We start from the raw sequence: 23,395 nt of genomic DNA, 5'->3' as shown, positions 1-23,395 counted from the left end.
ACATTCTTCTTTAACCATGTTCCTATTGACTGTACATGTTTCTTTGATATATTTAGTGTTTTTAGGATTTTGTGAGCTGCTTATGATTTGCACATGTGGTTTCATTTCAATTGTTGTAGAACACCTTTTGAATACAGTACTATAGTAGGAAAGCATGTTATAAATACTGATCTTCATTTGAGGGGCGGGTTGGGCTTGTTAACCTGCAAAGGTAGACCATCTAGGAGGACAGTTCAGACCAGGCTTCCCCAAACTGCGGCCCTCCAGATGTTTTGGCCTACAACTCCCACGATCCCTAGCTAACAAGACCAGTGGTTGGGGAAGATGGGATTGTAGTCCAAAACATCTGGAGGGCCGAAGTTTGGGGATGCCTGGTTCAGACCATAAACCTCTGCCGCCTTGCAGGATATTTTGGGGAGAAGAAAAGGCTAAGGAGTGAACACTACACAAATCTGGAATGGAGTCCCGACGAGGGTAAGATCACACCTTGTACTCCTCCTTCCAGCAACTCCTGCAGGTAAGCTGGTGCCAAACATATTGCTCTGCTTTCCTTTGGAGCACATCAGCAAGGCCGAGAGAGGGGTCTTGTCACCTGGGCAGCCCAGGACCTCCATACACAGGGCTCAGGCTTGCACCCCAGGAGGTCACTTCAGTGCTGCTACCACCTTGGTTTGACTTCACCCCTAGAGGCGCACTCCATTATCTTTTGAGACAGACACATGCCCACAACTACCCGAGTGGTGGGTGTGGAGCATGGGCTAGGCCAGACGGTATCTTGTTTGGGCCAGGAGCCGAAGGCCTCCAGTTCCTGGAGTTAGGAACAGCTAGACCTAATATGGCCAATCACTTGAAATTTGTTGCTTAGTGTTGAGGCCCTGTAGAAATTGGAGTTGTTGGTGAAGTCCAGAAATAAACAGTAAATTGCAAGAACTCGGGCCAGGAGGAAGATGAATTTCAAGTAAGTCTTCAAAAGGTTTTATGTAAGATGAATTGCCTTGGAAACATACTTGGTACACTCTGACCATTAAAACATTGCTGATGAAGAATTGTCGAAACAGGACCTTGTCCTGGGATTTTTTTCACTGGAATGTATTTTTATTTGCCTCACTATCATACTGGAATTGATTCCTATTCGAATTCATCTTACATAAATGAAACCTTTTGAAGACTTACTTGAAATTCATCTTCCTCCTGGCCCGAGTTCTTGCAATTTACTGTTTATTTCTAGTGTTGAGGCCCAACAGGAACACGGAAGCTGCCTATCGAGTCCGCAACAGGGTCCTAACCACGGATGGGATAATGGACAAGGGTATTACGAGAAACCCTGCCGCAAGAGGCAGTGGGAGGCGTACGAGACATGCCGGAGGATCTGTAACACAGAAATGCCTTGAAAGATCAACTTCCTCATGCGGAAGAACCGCTCAGACCCCTGGCTCGGTTGCTGAGCTCGGAAGGCGTCTGAGCATAGCGACTGCTGCGAAACCGACCTTTGTGAGGTGAGCTGTTCATGACTTTCTGAGGAAAGCTGACGGAATAAGAGGACGAGTAAAACACACACCAGTCACTTCAGTGGGATTTCCCAAAGACTGGCTCCCCATTTTCTTTCGGTTTGAAAATTTGCGTGTGTTAATTCCGCCACCCCCCCCAAAAAAAACCTCCAGCATTCTATAGTGCTTGTCAGCAACAAATTCCACTACTATGCTACCCTTTGAGAACTTGTGTGTTAAGCAAAAGTCACTGGATAGCGCATGCCGAGCAGAACCAGTTTTCCTTGGAGGTGTTGACTTGGGTTGATGAATGCTTCAGAATTATGGGGAATTATTAGTTCTCCCTGTGTTGGGAAAACTAATACATGAGACAGACACCTTGTTGCGCACGGTTCTACATGCTGGTATGTTTGCTTTCTTGAGTAAGCTTTTTTTTAAAAAAAATAGTCTCCCCTGAGTTGTAGCTCAAACAAACAAAAGCTAACTACCCAAGTGCCTAAATTAGCAGTGTAAAATTCAGCATTATGAGTAGCTCAGCTTTTTTCGTCTTATTGTTTCTTGTTCAGGGAGGGGGAACCTGGGACCCTTCTGTGGACTACACCCCTGACTAAGGGAGTCCAGTCCTGGTGCAATCGCATAAACCAGAGAGAGGTGCCAGATTCCCAGAGCGATGAGACCTCTCTTTTACCTTGCACAGCTCTTTGAAATTCTCCCTACTTAACAGGATAAAAGCTCTGGGTAATTTGGGACAATCCGTAGAGATGCAGAACATTGCTGCTTTTTTAAAAAAAGGGGGAAATGGCAGCTTTTTTTTTTTTTTGCAACCCTTCCCCATCAGCAGTACATTCATAACAAAGACTCACCTTTACCCAGCATAAAGCTTAGATGGAGCTCTCAGCCAACCAGAGCTTCAGATACCCAAAGAAACAGGGAATGCTGGGAAGCACCTGTTCTTTCCCAGACCTTATTGAACTGGGTCAGTCTTGTTCTATTTTGAAGCCATTGTTGGGATTTTACCCTGTTACCCTACTAGTCAGCCTCTGTAAACCAAGGGTGGGGAGCCCAAGGACCAAATGCAGCCCCTCCCCATCATTATACATTTTAATACATTTAAATGTATTTTAAATCTTTGTTGGAAGCCGCCCAGAGTGGCTGGGGAAACCCAGCCAGATGGGCAGGGTACAAATAAATCATCATCATCATCCCAGGCTATGCCCTTTACCAGCTCAGCTTCCCACCTCAAGTGTTTTTGCCTGGCTGGAATGTTTCCTTGAACTCGGATAATGCTCCTTGCTTCCCTGGATCGAAGATAGAGAGGGGAGTGCCAATGCAGAAACCAGCCGACCGAACAAAGATAGAATTCACATTTATTGCTCTTCACACTTTTAACTCTGGCCCACCCCAACCCCCAGCATGCAGTCCTCTAGCTGAACATTTTCCCTACCCGCTGCTCAGAGTCCTATTAATGATTTTTGTATTAGTGATTTTTAGTGAGGCGGGGGGGGGGACTGATGCTGCACCTACCTCCTCCTCCTCAAGACAGAAAATTGCACACAAGAAGCCGTTTGTAGAAACCATTTATTTTTAAGTTATTTCCAAAAATTGAGTTCGTTCTTGCTTCTTTAGGAGGTTCAGTCTCAAATGTGGATCCAAAAGAGGAAAAGAAGAAATGCGGCTAAAGGTTGTTGTTTTTTGTGGGGGTGGGTGGGTGGGAGGGGTGCGCTGGGGCAGGAATACATTTTTCTCTTTCCTTCACCAAGGGTCAACAAAGAGAGAATCTGAAGCCTAGAATGGGACATGGGTCTTCTCCTAGACTCCAACCGTTGTGGGGTTATTTGTGAGGCAGAGCAAAGTTCAAGCTCAAAATGCCCCTCCCTGCTCACAAAAGGCAGCAGGGCTGGGCACACCCCAATTCCTCCCTGTTCATCTCCAAAGATCTGCTTTCTTAGGCTGCAATCCTAAATGCACTTACTGAGGAGTAAAAGCCCTATTTAACATGGATCAAGATACCTTTGTCTTCCTCTCCAGCATTTAATCCTGGGTGGCTGGACTGGTTTTCTGCTGAAACCTCTTGAAAACAGCCACTTATATAAGGCTGTAAAATAGCCCCCGTCCCCTAAGAAGGAAACCCTGCCCCCTTGATTTCCAGGAAGGGAAGGAGGAAATAGAAGTGCCTATCAAAAAGTGCTCTGGAGGGGAAAGTTACACAGCCAGCCCTGCTGTTAGGCAGCGGGACACAACTGCCTCAGGTGGCAGATAAAGAGGGGTGGGGTGCAGGCAGCGCTGTGTGCCACACGCCCAAGCTAACTTGCCGCCCTCAGGTATGCAGGATGCTGTCCTGTTGCCAGTGCTGGAGCAAGATGCAACCTCCAGCCTAACAGGCATGGGAGGAGGCGACCTTGCCTCGGGCAGCAAAGTGTCTTGGGCCAGCCCTGGGAAAGTACCACTGATGACAAGGAAGGATCACTCCTGCTTCAGGCTCTTTTAAAAATCAGATTTATTAGTCAGAATCTTTCCACAAGAGAGGGGAAGAAGAGAAAGGAAAGGGGGATTTATTGGGAATTTGCCAGATTTCATCCAGAACCAGGCTCTGTGTGGAAAGGTGTTGGGGGGAATCAGGGAAGGTGCTGTTTTCCCTAGTGTTGCAAGTGCTGCAACCAGAGAAGCAGAGCTTGCCCAAATTCTCTCCCTTTTGCACATGAAACGCTCGGAAAGCAAAGGCGCCTTGTGCCACGCAGACACCCAGCCGCCCTTTGGCTCCACAGCATGCGCAGTCACCCTTCACGGCCCTCTCATGGTGTGGACCCACTGAATCAACTCACTGTGTGGCAAAGCAGTCAAACAGGACAGAATTAGTTGGGAGAGGCGGGGAGGAAGGCTTCTGTCACATGATTCAGGAAACGGACAGTAGTGTTCTAGCTGCTGCAGGTAGCAAGGGAGACTCCCCCCCCCCGTCCAACCTCCCCACAGGTTTTAAGTGCTCCCTGCAAATGCTACATGGGGGCAAAATCTAGAGTTAGAGCAGCGGGGCCGAACCTGGCCGCACAAGTATCCCAAATAGTTGCCCCATATTTTGGGCAACAGGAAAGTAGCACATGATCGATCAGAGATGGGTGTGTGGGCGTCCCTGTCCCAGAATCCTTTGCAACGTGATCCAACAAGGCTAGCTGTCCACTGCCGCACCACAAGGAACTCTGAGGCACTTGTGTCTCTGAACAGGTGGGGCAGCCACACCGAGCGGCAAACTTTCTCTGTTCTGCTCTGCGTGGAAAGGACTCGGGCGGCCAGATCCTGTGAGCACTGTCCCAGTCACCCATCCAAAGGTTCCTCCCCTACCCCCCTAGCATCCAAATTTCAGATTGTTACATGGATGGGGCTCTGGAGGTCGTCATCAAGGTTCTCCATGTCAGGCATGTTTGGCATGTCCGCTCCCCCGTTGGACTCTCTCAAGTGGATCCTCTGGTGGTAGATCATGCTGTGCCTTCGCCGGAACCTCACCCCACACTCCCCACACTGGTACGGTCTCTCCCCGGTGTGGATTCTCAGGTGGCGCGTCAAGTGAGACTGCCGGCCAAACCTTTTCCCGCACTCGACGCACGGGTAGGGCCTCTCCCCGGTGTGCGTGATCCGGTGGCGGGTCAGGTGAGACTGCCGGGTGAACGTTTTCCCGCACTCGGCGCAGGGGTAGACCTTGCTCCCCAGGTGGGTCTTCTGGTGCCTGGTGAGCCCGTACAGGTCGTGGAATATTTTCCCGCACTCCATGCACTGGTAGGACTCCTTCTCGGTGTGGGTTCGCTGGTGGGCGGCCAGCTCCGACGGCCAGATGAACCCTTTGCCGCACTCGGTGCAGAAATAGCGCTTCTCTCCTGTGTGGATTCTCTGGTGCGTGGCAAGTTCGGACGGCCACCGGAACGCTTTGCCACACTCCCCGCAGGCGTGGCGCTTCTCGGCCACGTGGCCTCCCAGGTAGGCGCCAAGAGGGGGCAGCTGGCCGTTGCCGTTCCTGCAGTCGGCGGCGAGCGGGGAGTTGTCGCCGGTGTGGATTCTCTGGTGCGCCGCCAGCTCTGACGGCCACTGGAACCCTTTCCCGCACTCGGCACAGAGGTAGTGTTTGTTTTTGTTGTGGGTTTTCTGGTGCGTGGCCAGTTCTGACGGCCACCGGAACCCTTTCCCGCACTCGGGGCAGAGGTGGGGCTTCTTGACGGTGTGCGGCTTGGCGCAGTCGGCAGCCGGAGGGGTCTTGTCGCCTGTGAAAAGGCTCTGGTGCATGGTGAATTCCGGAGGCCACTGGAAAAGCGCCTCGGAATCCATGGCGTAGTGCGGCTGTTGGCCTGCATGGATCCTCTGGTGGATGGCGAGCTCCGTCGACCACCGGAACCTCTTGCCGCACTCCGTGCAAACATGGCACTCCTCGCCCATGTGCGTCTTCTGGTGCCTGGTGAGGTGCGAGGAACGGCCAAACTGCTTCCCGCACTCGGCACAGTGGTAGGACTTTGGCCTGTTGTGAACTTTCTGGTGCAAGGCCAGCTCAGATTGGCACCGGAACCGCTTCCCGCACTCGATGCAGGGGTGGCGTTTCTCTCTCACTCGGATTCGCTTGGGGTTCAAGTGTTGCACCATCCCGTTGAGCCTTTCTCCAAATTCGAACTGGCCGTCTGCTCTGCTGGGAGTCCTGGCACCTGGTTTGGGTGGTTGGGGAGCGGGAGAAGGCAAGAGAGAATTCACAAATTTCATAGGTATGAATTCTAAAGCTGTCACTCAATTAAAGCAATGATAGTCGACCAATGCATGTGTTTTAGATGGGAGGTTTAAGGCCTGCAGTCCTATTCACTATTATCTGGCAGCAAGTCCCACTGAATACAGTCGTACCTTGGTTCCCGAATGTAATCCGTTCGAAAACCAAGGCGCGGCATTTAATTGGCTGCAGGAGCTTCCTGTACTCAATCAGATGCCGCAGAAGCAGCGCCTGATGTTCGGGTTCCACAGAACGTTTGCAAACCGGAACATTTACTTCCGGGTTTGCGGCGTCTGGGAGCCAAAACGTACGCGTACCAAGGCGTTCGAGAACCAAGGTACAACTGTACAGCGGGATTTACTTCAGAGTAAACATGAATAAGATTGCCCTGTAACTGGATTAAGTCAGCATACGAAAGAGAGGGGGAAAGAGAGATAAGTAATGCTAATTGCTTTGACATGATTTGTGTGTTTTTCACAGCAAGCACCGCCTTGGAAGGGACATTTCCCCTTCTCTCTCCAACGTTAGAAAATGCATCTTCTAAGATGCGGCTTGCAATTCTGCAAGACCCACCTGAGCCTCCTTCCTCTGCTGAAGAATCCCACGTTGCTTCGGTGTCAGAAGAACCTGTGTAGGGAGAGGAAAGAGTCAGGTCCCACTGTGACATGCCCTCCGTCACACACATCCACACAGTATAACATGATGTTTTGGACAGAGTGCCGATATGCCTTCCTCTGGATACATTTAACTCCATCCCACAAGTGCCCCAGAACTACAAAAGAAATTCATTGAAACGGGTCTGCAGTACAGACTGAGAACTAGAGAGGATCTCTCTAATGCACCTGAGGCAAGGGACCTTGAGAACTGTGTTCGTCTGCATGGCCGTGAAAAGTAGAAAGTGCACTCCGCGTGTTACTACCGTCTCATTTTTACAGAAACAAAAAGACCCAGACTTTTTTGTCCCTAGGCTGTTTCCTTCCCAGAAAGGTCTTCAAATGTTATACAATACAACCTTTCTGGTCATAGATATGCAGCCTCATAGAAGTGAACCAGTTGCAAAATGTGCAAAAGCTATAGAGATTCATATGCAGCTTTCTGTGGGGTACTGCTTTCAGTGTTGATGTTTGTTTAAACAGCTAGCACTGAAAAGTGTACGGTTAGCATGCTTTCTCATATCTTTTGTGGTTCTTTTCTACCAGTTGTATAGAATCATATATTTGTTTTTGGAATTTGAAGGTCTGTGGGCTACTAAATAAACTTTACTGGGGTTCAGTTAAGGCCTAAAGACCTAGATCAAGTAGGAAGGTCTAACGCCAAACCTGCTCAAACCAGAAACTCACTTCAAACTACGGTTTTCAGTTCTGGCAGGCAGCAGCCCAATGGTTTGCACAAACCAGTTTGGATGATTTGGGTGACACAGCAAAGTGGTTTGTACGAAACTGGAGAGTGAAATTAAACTCACAAAGGAAGGAGGGAGGAGGCTTACATCTGATCATCCAAGCCATAGTTTGGAGGATAATCCCAACCATTCGAGTGTGATGCTAGCCATCACCCTAACCTTGAAAGTAGGGTGAGAATAAAGGTATAGCTCAAGGGTGGGGAGTTTGTGGCTTTCAAGAAGTGTGTGAACTCCCATTAGCCCCAGCCAGCAGGGTCAGCAGTTGGGTGTAATGAATTGTCAGGTATAATGGGAACTGCAGTTCAACAACACCCTCGGCATACTTTAAGGGGGTGGGCTTACAGGGAGCAGCCACCCCCCATCAAATCCAGCTCCTCTAACGGCTTGGACAGCAGCGGAAGGACAGGAGAAAGGAAGCAGGAAGTGAGCGGAGGGGGCCGGGGCTGCAGCCTGTGATATCAGCAAGGGAGGGGCCAGTAGAAAGTTCCAGCGGGGAAACAGCAGAGGAGCGTCCTTTCAAATTCACCCCGGAACTGAGGCGATCAACGGCTCGCAAACGCAGGGGGAGGAGATTTGGGGTCCCCAAACTACTCTGCTGGGGTAGGAGCCGAAAGGTGCCATTGGGAGAATCTGATAGCACTGAGTAGACATGTTTTCCTGAAGCTCTTGCTTTGTAAATAGCTTGCATAATAAAAGCACTAAAGACAAGATGGTTTGGAGTGTCGTTGCTTGAGGGTCGCCAGCAACCTCCCTGACACATACATAATAGGTAAAGGCATTTGTGTACCGAAGAGAAGTAGGTCAAGGAGCTAAGCCAGGCTTCCTCAACCTCGGCCCTCCATATGTTTTTGGCCTACAACTCCCATGATACCTAGCTAGCAGGACCAGTGGTCAGGGATGATGGGAATTGTAGTCTCAAAAACATCTGGAGGGCCAAGTTTGAGGAAGCCTGAGCTAAGCACAGGGAAGAGAGGATTCTTACCCAGCAAACAGATATCCACATCGCCCCTCTGCTCGGCCTCCATGCATGCATCTCCCTGTTCGGCATCTGACAGGGCTTGGTCATCATCGGGGAAATTCACAACCACCTCCTCAAATAGGTCTGAATCCTGAAATAAGCAGAGAGACACATTCAACAAAAAGATCGATCAAAGGCTGTTTAATGTTAAACTAGCTAAACAAACGAACAGACAAAAAAGTAGGGCTTTTAGCATGACTGCCTCTGTTCTATGGAATGGCATTCCTGTCCAGGTAAGACAGGTGCCCACTAGCGACCCTTTCCAGAAACAGCTGAGGACATATTTGTTCCGACAGGCTTTCCCAGCTGGCTAAGTGGGTCTTTGCCACAAGTGTCTATTTTGTATGGTTTTTAATACACCATTTTTAATTATCTGTAGTGTATATCACCTTCAGATGGTTGTTTAGAAAGTGATTAATAGATCAGTATAGTCGTACCTTAGAAGTCAAATGGAATCCGTTCCGGAAGTCCATTCGACTTGCAAGACATTCAAAAACCAAAGTGCGGCTTCCGATTGGCTTCAGGAAGGTCCTGCAGGCAATCGGAAGCTGCGGAAGCACCATCGGATGTTCGGCTTCCTAAAATAGTTCGCAAACCAGAACAGTCACTTCCTGGTTTGTGGCATTCGGGAGCCAAAATGTTCGAGAGCTAAGCTGTTCGAAAACCAAGGTACGACTGTAATAATAATTGTTTTGGAAGGGTGGGGAGAGGAAAGCAACTAAATCCAGCTGCCATCCCATGTACTACAATTTGGCTTTAATAATGTATTTATCTCTGCCTTGATTCATTAAGAGCTGCACAAAAAACAGAACTCTATGGTACAGTTCTTACTAGACTGTACCATTTTACACTGTAAGCAGGGGGATATCCCAGATTATTTGTGCTTTTATCTTGTATTTTTATGCTGTGAACTGCCCTGAGAACTATAGATGAAGGGTGGTATACAAATTTAAATAATAATAATAATAATAATAATAATGTATAGAGAAGAGCAGGAAATTTGGGAGTAGGCATTTCACTCGGATATGCATTCCCCTACTAGCAGTCTAAAGATTAACAACCCAGTAAATTGTAACATGTGATTCTGCTGATAGCATAGCTTGGCTGCAATTCCACCCATATGAGCTCTTTTGGAAATGTAGATTTTATAAGTGCTCTTCTAGGATGCGCCAAGGCAGCTTCATTAAGATGGTTTTTAAGCGACAATAGGACAGCCACCCCATGAACCGCTATTCCTCAGCCTAGAGTTGAACGTGATACATCGCACTGAACTGTCCTCAAGGTGGCTCACAAAATAAAATTAGCACACTAAACATACACACACAGAATACAAAGAACAAGCCAGAATTGAGATCCTGGAATTTTTGCTAGGGCTAACAGATGCTATGTTAAAGTCCATATTCTGCATTTCATTGACATGCAGATTCCAGAACTCTGGAAGGGTGGAGGAAAAGGCTGGGACTTCTTTGCTTCATATCCTAAGAATTGGAAGGCAAAACTCTGCCTATTGTGTGCTCTCTGCTCTCCATCTGCTTCTTGATTTCCTGCAGGAAACCTGCGCGCACACACACACACAGAATTTTGTCAGTTGTGCCCTTCTGTCAAATCACACAAATGACTGGTGCAAATCCATCATTTCTGATGCAAAGCCACAATTCCTGACTGCAACCCAGGGGGGGGGGAAGCTCCCTTAGCAAACAGCTCTTTTCTTCCTCCCCCCTAATATGCCTCAGCCTGGGAGAGGAGACATCTTGCCTACAGTGTTGGCTTGTGGAGAATGGCAGATGGCCAGCTACTAGGAGGAAACCCTTTGTCTCTGGGCTGCAGGACTACAACTCCCAAAAGCCTTTGTGTGGATTTCGGTGAATCCACTGTGAGCGGCAGGTGCAAAAGTCCTCTGGGGTTTGTAGGCAGCCGTAACAGTGTTTGTAGGGGACTGGAGGACTGAAGAGGGAAAGCTGGGAATAAGAGATAAGAGGCGCAGCTCTGAATGAGAGATGGCTTTGTAGAGGCTGCCTGAGGTCCTGAAAATAAGAGGAGTCTTAATGGCCAGAGGAAGGCATAAAGAGACGGGAGGCTTCAGAGTTGATTCAATATATTTTGGTGCCTCATGCACACAGCTCAAGCTGGAAAACTATAAAAATAAACAAAACTATTGACTATTTGTTCTCTTTGGTGTCACCCAGCAATACGGATTTTCCAGAAAATTTAAAACGGGGGGATATCTTCCATTGTAAATTACCGTAGGGCAATTTGTGTTGGAGAATTTCCAGTTTGCATCAGAAAATTTCCTGATACCCTAGAGAGCAATCTAATTTAGCATGTTTATTTGACTTGTGTTTGGTAAACAAAGCTATCTTTTTTTAAAAAAAAAACCTTCTAAACAGCCACACTTGCAAATATTTATTTGCAACTGGCACCCATTCATTGTTTACAAATCAACTTGCAAAATGGGGAGAGGGGGGAATTCCCTGGAAAAATTGCCTCCCCAAATACCTGATGGTAGCCCCAAAAGTCACCACTCCTTGAAGGAAACTGCCCTGCACAGCCGAATGGAAGGGAAGCCCTGAGGGACACTGAGGAGGGAGGCAGAAGAAAGACCCGGATTTGATGTTAACAAGAGCAGGACAAACATAGTGCTGCCATTCACACCCTTTGACCTGGATTCCTTACTCCTGGAATCCCAGTTATTTGCAATTACTCTGCTGTTAAGGAAGACACCCACTAGGTGCCTCAGAAAGCAGCAGTCCCTCTCCTTACCACACACCTCCATCCTCTGCAATGCCTAATACAGGCATCCCCAAACTTCGGCCCTCCAGATGTTTTGGACTACAATTCCCATCTTCCCCGACCACTGGTCCTGATAGCTAGGGATCATGGGAGTTGTAAGCCAAAACATCTGGAGGGTCGCAGTTTGGGGATGCCTGGCCTAATATAATGTAATGTCCACAGAAGGCCTGTGTTGTGACATCAACACCGTTTGAATTTGGCCTGTTCTGGTTCCACTTCGCTGGCTGCTACTTAGGGGCAAGTGGGAAAACTTGGAACGGCGTGACGTCATGTCTGCCATTTTGTATTGCTAGGCAGTACCAGGAGAAGTAGGGAGACAAGACACGAGGGCTGTTATTGTTGAAGGTAGCCATGACTCCTCTGTAACAATTAGTTCTGACAAGACTAAAGATTCGACAACTGCACCAGCCAAGGCAGAAAATATGGAATATATCGTGTGTTATGTGAAATAATAAAAACATAGCATTTTTAAAAGAAGCAGAGTAATAGTAATAGCAACAAAAAAGCTTTGTGGAAGAGCTCCCTGGCATCTTGATAAAAAATAAAAATAAAAACACCTCATAGCAGGTGAGGCTGAAGAGACCTGTCACCTGAGACCCCAAAGAGCCTCTGCTAAGTCAGAGGTGACAATACTGGGCTACAGTGACAAATATTCTGGCCGCGGTGCATAACAGTTTCCTACGTCCCAAACCATATCCACATTTTAATTACCGTGTTTCCCCTTTTTTAATACGTAGTCAGAAAGTAAGCCATGGCAGGGTTTTTAACCATTTGAGAGCTATAAGACATACCCCGAAAATAAGCCATACTTCCGCACCAGCTAGCAGGACCCAGCATGCCGGCCGCGACAGGAGGAGGAAGCCTGCCGGGTCGGGTCAGTGCCCGGAAGCGGCAGTGGCTGCTTTAGTGCCAATAAAGCGTGCAGCAGTGCCGCACGGAGCACCAGCCAGCAGGACCCAGCTCCTGCAATGCCGGCCGCGGCAGGAGGAGGAAGCCTGCGGGGTCGGGTGGGTGCCCAGAAGCGGTGGCGGCTGCAGCGCTGACAAAGCGTGAAGCAGCGCCGCACGAAGCACCAAGGGCACGAGCGGCAGGAGGAAAGAGAGAGAGGCTCGTTACTTGCGGCACTTTAAGAGAAGCAGCCAGAACCGATCTCCATATTCCGAGCCTCCCTTTTGCGCGTGCGGGCATGTTAAAGCCCCGATCACTTCACTCCCCACTTCTTCCTCGCCATCCCTCCCTTTCACGCATTGCCTTGACCCCGCAGCCCCCCTCCCTGGCCATCTTCCCCTAAGTGCAGCGCTGCTTCGTGAGCGCTGCAGCCGCACGCTCTCTGTGTGTGCTGCAGCCGCACGCTCTCTGTGTGTGCGCGTGTCTCTTTCTTTCTCTCCCTGTGCGTCCGTCTCTGTGTGTGTGTGTGTGTGTGTGTGTGTGTGCGCGCGCGTCTCTCTCTCTCCCCCCCCGTGCGTCTCTCTGTGTGTGTGTTTGTGCGCGTCTCTTTCTTTCTCTCCCCGTGCATCCGTCTCTCTCTGTGTGTGTGTTTGTGCGCGTCTCTTTCTTTCTCTCCCCGTGCATCCGTCTCTCTCTGTGTGTGTGTTTGTGCGCGTCTCTTTCTTTCTCTCCCCCGTGCGTCCGTCTCTCTCTGTGTGTGTGTTTGTGCGCGTCTCTTTCTTTCTCTCCCCGTGCATCCGTCTCTCTCTGTGTGTGTGTTTGTGCGCGTCTCTTTCTTTCTCTCCCCGTGCATCCGTCTCTCTCTGTGTGTGTGTTTGTGCGCGTCTCTTTCTTTCTCTCCCCCGTGCGTCCGTCTCTCTCTGTGTGTGTGTGCGCGCGTCTCTTTCTCTCTCTCCCCCGTGCGTCTCTGTGTGTGTGTGTGTGTGTGTGTGTGTGTGCGCGTCTCTTTCTTTCTCTCCCTGTGCGTGTCTCTCTCTCAGTGTGTGTGTGTGTGTGCGTGCGTCTCTTTCTTTCTCTCCCTGTGCGTGTCTCTCTCTCAGTGTGTGTGTGTGTGTGTGTGTGTGTGTGTGTTTGCGCGCGCGCGCGTCTCCCCCCCCCCACAGAGAAAAGGTTCCGCTTCGGCTCGTCATTCAGCCGCGCGCGCGCGCCAGGGGCATGGGCCCAAGCCTCGTCCCCCTCGCGCTTCCCTCACAAGCATCTCAGAGCGGGACGGGTCACGGCCTCCCTCCTCATTCCTCGGCCGGCGTGAGAGAGCCCGGGGAGCAGAAGGATCCCAGGTTTAACCCCCAGGTACCCCCAAGTTTGAAATTCTGGAGAGCTGCTGCCAGCCTGGTTGACAGCAAAACCTGGATAGCACAGTAGGCTAGAGTGTGGTGTTTATAATGTGCGCGGAAGAGAGCACCGAGTGTCCTGAGCCAGTGGGACCCAGTTGTACCAGCACTTAAAAAAAAAGACACCCCCTGAAAATAAGCCACCGTGTGTTTTTTTGAGGAAAAAAAGTTATAAGACGGTGTCTTAAAAAAGGGGAAACACGGTACACCAAAGGGCAGAGATTAAAGCAACCAAGCTTTAATTACCAAGCGTTTCGGCTCATTTCGAAAACCCGGCTCCACGTTTTGATGCAGCTAATGCGGAAGAAGCCACTGCCTTGGTAATTTTACCTGCAATCCTATACAACAGGATTGGGGCAACTTTGGCAGGGGGCGTCATGAGGACGCCAAGCGACTGATAGGCGTGTGGTCTCACCCGCCTGTCAAAGCTGACCTATGGGGAGAAGGGAGGGGTCTGCTTCACCTGTGCATTCCCTGCAGAGAATATGCTGGAGAAACAGCAGGATCGAACCATGCCCCCTGCCTATCAGCTGACATCACCCAGGTGGGAGGAAATGGCCTCATCGGCTGGTGGCCTGGAGGTTCCCCACACCCGCTAAACATGTCTGCTCAACTTCACTGAATTCGAATAGGGCTCCCTAAATTTATTTATAAGCGTTTCTAAACTGCTTAATATTTAAAGATCTCTAGGCAGTATGCAAATACAAAACATTAAAAAAACAGAATGCAAAAAAGAAAGATGCAACATAAAAAGCTGTAAAACTGTAGTATTACAGGTGAAACTCGGAAAATTAGAATATTGTCGAAAAGTGCATTTAGTTCAGTAACGCAACTTAAAAGGTGAAACCAATATATGAGATAGATGCATGACATGCAAAGCAAGATATGTCAAGCCTTTATTTGTTGTAATTGTAATTATTTGTCAATAGGCGGGTCAAATATAAATGGAATGTAATTAATGAAATGTAATAGCGATGTTTATTTTTGTATTATTGCAACTACAGTGGTGCCTCGCTAGATGAATTTAATTCGTTCCATGGGTCTTTTCTTATAACGAAAAATTCATCTAGCGAATCCCATAGGAATGCATTGAATTTTTTTTGAATTTTTTTTTTTGCCCATAGGAACGCATTAATTGAATTTCAATGCATTCCTATGGGAAACCACGATTCGCTAGACGAATTTTTCATAAAACAAATTCGTTTAGCAAGGCAACCTCCGCTCGAAAAATCCTTTGGTTAAGCGGAAATTTTGTTAAGCAGGGCATTCGTTAAGCGAGGCACCACTGTATTTGTTATATTACTGTGGAATTTCCAAAAGAAAGCATTTGTAAAAATTAAAAGAAAAATAAAAAATAATAAGTTGCATTACTGAAATAAATGCACTTTTTGAAGATATTCTAATTTTCCGAGCTTCACCTGTAGAATCTGAAGACCTGGATCCTGGGCATTATCAGGTCATGGGCCTCATTCTGTATGAACCTATCCAAAGTATTACGTTCAGCTGACAAAATACTGCGGATGAGTCCAAATTATCCAGAAACTAAACTGGTTTACCCACAAGGCAGAGGTTTTTCGGTGACTGCTCTAAAACGCCCTTCCACAGGCTAAATGTTTTACTCCCTCCTCCCTCCTGGCATTCCAGAAGTAAATAAAAGCTCTGGGGACTTTGCTGTGCTTTGAGGGCTTAGCGCAAAATACATACTCCCATTGTTTGATTGTTTTATTATAGCAGCTTTCAGCCCAGACACTGAGGTCCTGCTCTGGTGGTTGCCGTGAAGTTACAGGGAACCAGGCAGACAGCCTTCTTGGTGGTGACATCTGCTCTGAGGAATGTCATCCTGTCAGATGTCGAGGAAATAAATACTATAAAACTTTTATAAGACATCTGAAGGCAGAAAGTTTTTAATGATTCATGTTTTATTATGTTTTTATATTCATTGAAAGCCACACACAGTAGCTGGGGCAACCTGTTCGGATAGGCAGGGTACAAATAATAAAACTGTTGTTGTTGTGTTATGTAGTTTTATACTATTTATATCTTTAAAAAAAATGTTTGTGAGGCTGATTGTACACGATTCTGAGAGCCTTAGCTGGAAAACAAATATGTCATCTTTAAACAGAGATTTTATATTATCTTATGCAAACTGCTGGGGATTTTCTTATCAAGTGGTATATAATTTTTTAAAAATATAAATAAACAAAATAACCATTAGCCACAGCAATAACAACATCGTAAAGGCAGCCCATGCCCCAAGGACAAAATGTGCCCGTCACACCTGCCCCCCATCCGTTGCTAGAACCCCACCGCCATTTCCTTCCCATCTCCGCCATAGGTATGGGCCCATCTCAGCAGGTCAAGCCCTCACAAAGAAACTTGTCCCATCTGTGCGCCACAAGATGGTCCTTGGGGTGAGAAAGGGGGTGGGGGGTATGAAAACCATCTCACCTCCTCGTCTGCTCTCTCTGCCTCTTGCTGCTTCGACAGGAACTCCTCCGCCAGGGCCACGGCCCGTGCGCAAGTGTCCGGGCTGCATTCCCACACGCGGCTCCGAATCCCCGGAGGTAGAACCGCCAGGAACTGCTCCAGGATCAGGACGTCCAGAATCTGCTCCTTGGTGCGGTTCTTTGGCTTCAGCCAGTGGTTGCAAAGCTCCCAGAGCTGACCGCAAGCCTTCCGCGGCCCCTCCTTCTCTTGGTAGCAGAACTGCCGGAAGCGCCGGCGGGCCGTCTCTAGGGTGAAGCCGCCTACTCCCGAGGTGGACGTCCGCGTCTTCCCGATGCTCCCTCGGTCCGCATTGCCTGGTGTACTGGGCTGGGTTTCTTGCTGGCTCTCCTCTGCGTACGGAGCTGTCCACGGGGAGGAGGCAGGGTTCTCCGCTGGCTCTAACGCCGTAGTAGAGAAGGCCCCCGACTCAACGTTTATGGGTGCTGCCTCAGTCGCTGGGGAAGCATCTTGTGTTGGTGGCGGCGGCTGCACAGTTGCAGGAGGCGGAGCTCGTGGGGCCTGAGACACCTCCTCCCACTGGACTTCCCAGCGCTGAGGTTGTGGGGCTTCTTCTAGGGCCTCCGGCTCAACGGCTGGTGGCACCTCCAAGCCCAAAAGTTCCTCCACAGTCCCAGTGCACACCACAAGTAGGGAGTCATCTCCTTCCTCTGCTCCCACAGCCTCTCGTACAGGCCTTGTTGGATTCTCCTCATCCTCATCTTCCTCCTCCTCACCTCCTTCTTCATCTTCTTCTTCCTCCTCCTCTTCTTCTTCCTCCTCCTCCTCTTCTTCTCCCTCTACTTCTTCCTCTTCCTCCTCCTGCTCTTCCTCTCCTTCCGCTTCCACCACAACTTCCGCCTCTGCTTCCGGCTCCTCCTCCTCCTCTTCTTCTTCCTCCTCCTCGATTGTGATTTCCGGGTACACCCCCTGATCAAGTAGCACTTTAAAATGGAGATCCAGCTCTCCTGATCCCTGCTCGGGCTCCATTTTGTCTTCCAAAAGGTAGGCCGACTTCTCCCAGTTGTAGACGGAGGTCTGGCCACCGAGGCCCCAAGTCTCACATGCAAACATGGCGGGAAACTAGGAAGTGTTTACAGGGGCGTTGTCTCCCTGAAAGAGGGTGGGGAAGAAAAAAAAAAGAAGGCTATCACCCAGTTTTAAGAAACCTGAGTCATTAAATCAATTGAAAGTCATTTTCCTGAATTGGGTATATGAATAAGAGCAAGAGTTCTGAAGAAAAACAAAATACTTTTGTTTTTAGGCGATGCGATGCACGTGCCGGGCCATCTTAGGTAAAACATTCTCTCCTCTGTGTGAGAGAAGAGGGAACACCTCTTCTAAGAAGGTACCAGCTGCCCAGTTTTTGTATTGCTATAGTTTTGCATATAATAATAATAAAAATAACCTGCCACTTCATTAATGGTGGATACTTCAAAATATGTTTATAACTGATTAACGAAACTGATTCATCAATGAAACTTTGCAGTCCGTTTAAAAAGGGGGGGCAGAGGAAGAGGGGAAGTTGAGGGGGAAAACAGCCAGAGTTGAGGAACATCTTCCTTACACAGCCACCCCTAACTCCACCGCAAATGGCCCAGGGAGAAATTGTTAGGATGGCCATCAGTATAATCTCCTCCCAGTTTGATTCCAGAAGAGAGATAAAGTACACACAACCACTGTTACTCTGCTTCACTCATGGCTCTCTCTCTCTGAGCCGTTCTGCACATTTAGAATCTTCACCTAGCCCACATACTGCACCTCTTCAAGAGGCAGGTAGAAAATCAGACTACGGAGTGATTCCCCAAGGCCAAAAACGCCATGTCCCTGGATACTGGAATGTTAGACAGAAGAGTTATTATAGCCTAGCCTTCTCTGTTCTGTGCATAGGGAATTTCTTATTATGGTGCACATTCACACATGCAACACCTTCACCCCCAGCATTTCACAACGGGACAGCCTTTGCAGGGTTCTGTGTCTTCTGGCCAGATGGATAAGAGAACGGCAAGTACATCTACTGCAACACAAGACAAATGTATTTTCCCAGCTTGGAAATATGGTGCAGCACTCTGGAGGCTATAGCAAGGCCAGGAAGTGCCATTCATTTGCCATTTAGCTACTTGCCCAACGAAAGCAGCAGACTTCATGGCTCTGCTGCTGCTGCTGCTTCTCTCTCTCTCTCTCTCTCTCTCTCTCTCTCTCTCTCTCTCTCTCTCTCCCCTTTTCAGAGGCTCAAGTTCCCATTTGTTTGTACAGTGCCATACACAGTGCTGATAGGGTGGTACAAAGAAAAATAATAATTTACCAAGGCCATTTATTAAGCCAATATAGCACAGTGGCTGGAATGTCTGCACTCAATTAAACATTAAAATTTCAGAGTACTGGGTTTGACCTCAGGTGATTTCCCAGATTTTCAAAATTGTGCAAAAATTTATTTGCAGTTCTGTTTTAAGTCCTTGGTCACATATGATCACACAGACCCCCGTTTGGTGTGACTTAGCATTACGTCCGAACCTAGGGCTCATGGTTTGTCTTGCTGTAGCCAAAGTTTGTTATTGGCTTACTGGCCCATGGTTAGTCTGGAGCAGGCTTCCTCAAACTCGGCCCTCCAGATGTTTTGAGACTACAATTCCCATCATCCCTGACCACTGGTCCTGCTAGCTAGGGATCATGGGAGTTGTAGGCCAAAAACATCTGGAGGGCAGAGTTTGAGAAAGCCTGGTCTGGAGGAACAGGGGTTTATTGTAACACTAAGCCAAACCATGGCTTAGCTCTGTATGCCGCAGGAGGAGGAGGACCACTGGAAGAGAGACGTAGCTGCTATTTCCCCTCAAAGTACCTGCACACTCATTCATTCATGTTTAGCCATGGTTTGGCTTAGTGTTACAAGCAAATGAGGCCACGGATGAACTCTCCCCCCGGCCCCGGCCCCCCATTTCTACTCCCCTTAGGATGATGACACCTGTTGGCATTTGGTAAGTACCTCAAATACAGACGCCTCCATCATCCTTCAGTTTCAAGAATATTCACAAATATTTCCTCCTATTAACTATGACTCACCTCTGCATGTGGTCAGTCTCACAGCTCAATAAACAAAGCAACTGTAAGCAGCAATGGTAAGTTGTATAGAAATGTAGGAACTTTATACTAGCAATTGATACATTGTGCTTACAGATGACTATGTACCAGATTCTAACTTGCAAAAAAGCAACAAAAATGGAAACTTTCCACATTTACAATTAGCTAAAGGACAAGTACTAGGAAATGTTCCCACCCTCTCACCATAATTTTTCATTTCAACAAATGCAATCTTTATTTCCCCTACCCCCACCAGTGTTGAAAAAGTGTTGTTCATCCTCAGGTGAAAAAGCTAGGCGCCAAATGGCTCCTTAAAACAAGGTTACAGTCATCAAAACAGAACGTCTACTTGCCATTTGGGGGGTAAGATGGATCTAAAATCTTATACAGTGGTGCCTCGCTTAATGAAATTTCCGCTTAACGAAAGGATTTTTCGAGCGGAGGTTGCCTCGCTAGACAAATTCATTTTATGAAAAATTCGTCTAGCGAATCGCGGTTTCCCATAGGAATGCATTGAAATTCAATTAATGTGTTCCTATGGACAAAAAAAAATCAATGCCTTCCTATGGGATTCGCTAGACGAATTTTTCGTTATAAGAAAAGACCTGTGGAACGAATTAAATTCGTCTAGTGAGGCACCACTGTATTTCAAAAGACTGTCTAACACCTGGCTAGTTCAGATGAAAACCTCGAGTTAGGTTAAGAACTCTGAGAACTTAAAGAAGAAAAGTCGTTTTATCCAGGGACAGTCCACATATATATTGCCCTTTTCCTACTTCTTTTTCTCAGTGGTGACAGGGACCATTCATAAGGTAAGAATATTATTCACAGCTGTGAGCAGGGCAGTGGGGTGGGGTGAGGACAAGATACAACAATTAACTATAACACTGTTCATTGGTCTTGCACAAGCTGCACAGAAAAAGGATTTTGGTTCCTGAAATTCATTCTGATTGTGTTGCAAGTGGCCAATAGCAAAAATGTGCTTGGTGCCTGGCTAATTTCGAACACTGTTCATCAACATATTTTCATCAAACCTCACATTAATAATAATAATAATAATAATAATAATAATAATAATAATAAAAGTGATTATTAAGTTGATAAAACGGGGTTTTTTTACTGCAAAATGGAGTGGAGGCATATGCACCCTTTCAATTAAAGTAATTCTATATTCAGTAATATTAACACTGGAGGTTCCTTTCCCTCAATATTTCTTTAAAAAGATTCACCTAGATCATGCATGTCCAACCAGTCGATCGCAATCTACAGGGCAACCGTGTGTTGTCTGTGGTCGATCATGTTTGATTGCGTGATCCTGAGCAATCTATCCCCCCCCAAAAAGAAGCTCAACAACTTTGGCTCATTCACTCCCCCAAAAGCTCAACAACTCTGGTCAATCCAATGGGTAAATCACTGCCAGTTTATTTACAGTGGGAGTAGATCGCAGTTTCTTGGAAGTTGGACGTGCCTGAGCTAGATGTTTCCAGATCTGCCCCCCCCCCCTAAAAATTTCAAAACATGAACAGAAGCAAGATTAGCACTAATAATCTTTTGGAAAACAAAGCAGATGTTACAAAAGGAGCACCTTTTATATGCACATTTGGACATACAAAATTATACATAAAGGGAGATAAATCTTAAAAACAGAAATACACTCATCCTTCCAATGTGTTTCAGCTGCAAAATTCACACTGACAAATCTTCATAGCAGACTTTAAGAAATGAGTCAAAGTATTGGAACCACTGGGAAGAATCAAAATTAGCTTCAAAGACTTTTCACCTGGGAGTTATAATAGCAGACTTGAAGCACAAATATTTAGAGTCAAATCTATGCCCAAAGGATTCCCAAACTACATTGCAAGTGATCCAAGCAGTCCCTGCATGGCTGGGCCACTAACTAATGAACACTAATGCCACAGAAGCCACAGAGTGGCAGCAGAAGTGGGGGGTGGTAGAGAGGGGGGGGGAGCCAGGGCCTCTTGGGGGAAATGAACATGTTTACTAATGGTGAGAACATAGTTGATCTATTACCGCCTCCCTGCTCACTTTAACAGAATGACTTAGATCAGACATTCCATTATTTGTTCACTATTAGGGTGGTGCACTTGATTGATCTATTAATTAATTGGCAAAAGGATTACTGTGCTAACTCAAAAAGGGGGGGGGAGCTGAAGTGGTGATTCGTCCCCTTGTCATTTTTGTTAGGTTGCTTCTACTAAACAGGAAGCACCCACCTCTTTCCAAAGACCAGGGTAAGGCAATCAGCCACCCACACCCCATATACAAAGTGGGGTGCACCCCGCTCCCCACCATCGGACACAGAGAAACAGCCCCCCATCTCCATCTTTCTAACCTTCTTCCTTCCCAGATGACTCAACTTTCCACCTCTCACTCCCCCCCCCAGCCACCCATATCTTAGTTTCCTGCCCTCTTTCTCCTACCAGAAACATTTATGCCCAGCCCTCCCCTGAGAAGGGTCTTATACCCCCCACCTCCCATGTGGCTGAAAAAGGCCACCTTCCTGCGACCACCACCCTTCCCAAGAACAAAAAAAGGACCTTGACCATTCATTGCCCGGCCTTTCTCCCGCCCCCGAGCCCATCCCTTCGCCCTTACGCACAGCTCCCCCTGCCTCTCCACCCCATCGCAGCAGAGAGAGGCCCTGGTGCATTTGCCAGCCCTCCCACTAGACTCGCCCCCCCCCCCGGCGACCCCGAAACCGAGACAAGGGGAATGCAGCCATTTTGCCTCTTTGATGTGGCTGGGGGTGGGAGGGGCAAAGAAATGGCTCATGTTGCGCTTCTCGCTCGCTCTCCCCTGCGCTCCCAGCAAGCAGCCCACCCCCCTTCCAATCTGTGAAATCTACCTAGGATTTTGGGGGACCAGGAAAAGCCCCCCTCCAAATCCAGCCCACCCACCGCCCTCCCCTCCCCTCCTCCCCCACCCCCGTCCCCGCCTTGCACGTGGCTTTGCAAAATGGGGAGGGGGGCTGGCCGCTGCAACTCACCCCTTCGGCGAGGAGAGCCGGTCTTCCGTCTCCCACCCCTTGCACCAGATGCGGATACTTGGGGGTGTTGCAACCCCCAACCTCTCTCTCTTCCTTGCCCCCCCTCCTCCCCCCAAAAAGGCGGAGCAGGAAGGCGCCTCCTCCTCTTCCTCCCTCCCCACGTGGGCGCCAGGGCATTAACCCTTTGCGCGCTTCGGACGACCGCCGCTCATCAACGCGCAAATCAGATGCATGTTCCTCCAGTTTATGGTCATTTTCTTATCGTGGATTTATAGGAGCCGAACTAGTGTGCAAAGTGGCATCTTTTTTGGGGGGGCGACCCCCCACCTTTTCTAATGCAGGAAAACGTATTTCGAAATAAACGTATTTCGAAATAAAATCCCTACGCAATAATAATAATAATAATAATAATAATAATAATAATAATAATAATAATAATAATAAATAATTTCACTTCTGAGATTTTCCAACGCTGCTCACAGGAAATTCTTTCTCCAGCGTGGCGTTTAATAATCCTTCCATGAAGATCAAGCTTCCTTTTGTTCAGACACAAGCGTGCAATTTCTTCCTTTATAACCATTTCCAGAGGGACAGGCCTGTGGTGTGTCTGTTGCAGCTGACCCTACAAAGGAAAGTCTTGTGGCATCCTGAAGACTTAAAAAATTTATTATGGCATAAGACCCTGATGTTGGGAAAGATGGAGGGCACAAGGAGAAGGGGACGACAGAGGACGAGATGGTTGGACAGTGTTCTCGAAGCTACGAACATGAGTTTGACCAAACTGCGGGAGGCAGTGGAAGACAGGAGTGCCTGGCGTGCTCTGGTCCATGGGGTCACAAAGAGTCGGACACAACTAAACGACTAAACAACAACAACAAAGCTTTCATCACTGGACTACAGACCTTTTGATTAAATGGACTCCATAAAAGCTTATGCTATTAAAAATAATTTGGTTATCTTTTCAGGTGCCACAAGGCACTTTGTTAATTTCTCCTTTTACACACACACACACACACACACACACACACACCAGCCTCCCCCACCCCCCAACTAGCTGGAGAAACATAACTTTTTTAAAGGTCTTGGACTCAAATAGTTTATCTCACAGAGTAACAGTG

At 47.9% G+C, this 23,395-nt stretch overlaps 1 protein-coding gene across 1 annotated transcript; it reads right to left on the bottom strand.

Annotated features, from left to right (window-relative positions):
* Positions 1-3,187: 3,187 nt before the first annotated feature.
* On the bottom strand, positions 3,188-22,376 carry LOC118094627 (zinc finger and SCAN domain-containing protein 2). The gene is made up of 5 exons (XM_035135181.2): positions 22,278-22,376; positions 16,157-17,305; positions 8,604-8,730; positions 6,796-6,849; positions 3,188-6,166 (listed from the first exon to the last, which is right to left on the bottom strand). The coding sequence occupies exons 2-5, from the start codon at positions 17,264-17,266 to the stop codon at positions 4,842-4,844; spliced, it is 2,616 nt and encodes an 871-aa protein (XP_034991072.1). The 5' UTR covers positions 17,267-17,305; positions 22,278-22,376; the 3' UTR covers positions 3,188-4,841.
* Positions 22,377-23,395: the final 1,019 nt, after the last annotated feature.

This window comes from Zootoca vivipara, chromosome 13, assembly GCF_963506605.1.
Source record: "Zootoca vivipara chromosome 13, rZooViv1.1, whole genome shotgun sequence".
Lineage (NCBI taxonomy): Eukaryota > Metazoa > Chordata > Lepidosauria > Squamata > Lacertidae > Zootoca > Zootoca vivipara.
This window is presented reverse-complemented; position numbering and strand designations above follow the sequence as displayed.

Excerpts from the sequence above, each read along its gene's own strand:
- LOC118094627 (XM_035135181.2), bottom strand. The coding sequence starts at position 17,266 with ATGTTTGCATGTGAGACTTGGGGCCTCGGTGGCCAGACCTCCGTCTAC. Across the intron at positions 8,731-16,156 it reads CAGAGAGAGCAGACGAGGAG|GATTCAGACCTATTTGAGGA; the intron begins GTGAGATGGTTT and ends TGCTTATTTCAG. Across the intron at positions 6,850-8,603 it reads TGTGGATATCTGTTTGCTGG|GTTCTTCTGACACCGAAGCA; the intron begins GTAAGAATCCTC and ends CTCCCTACACAG.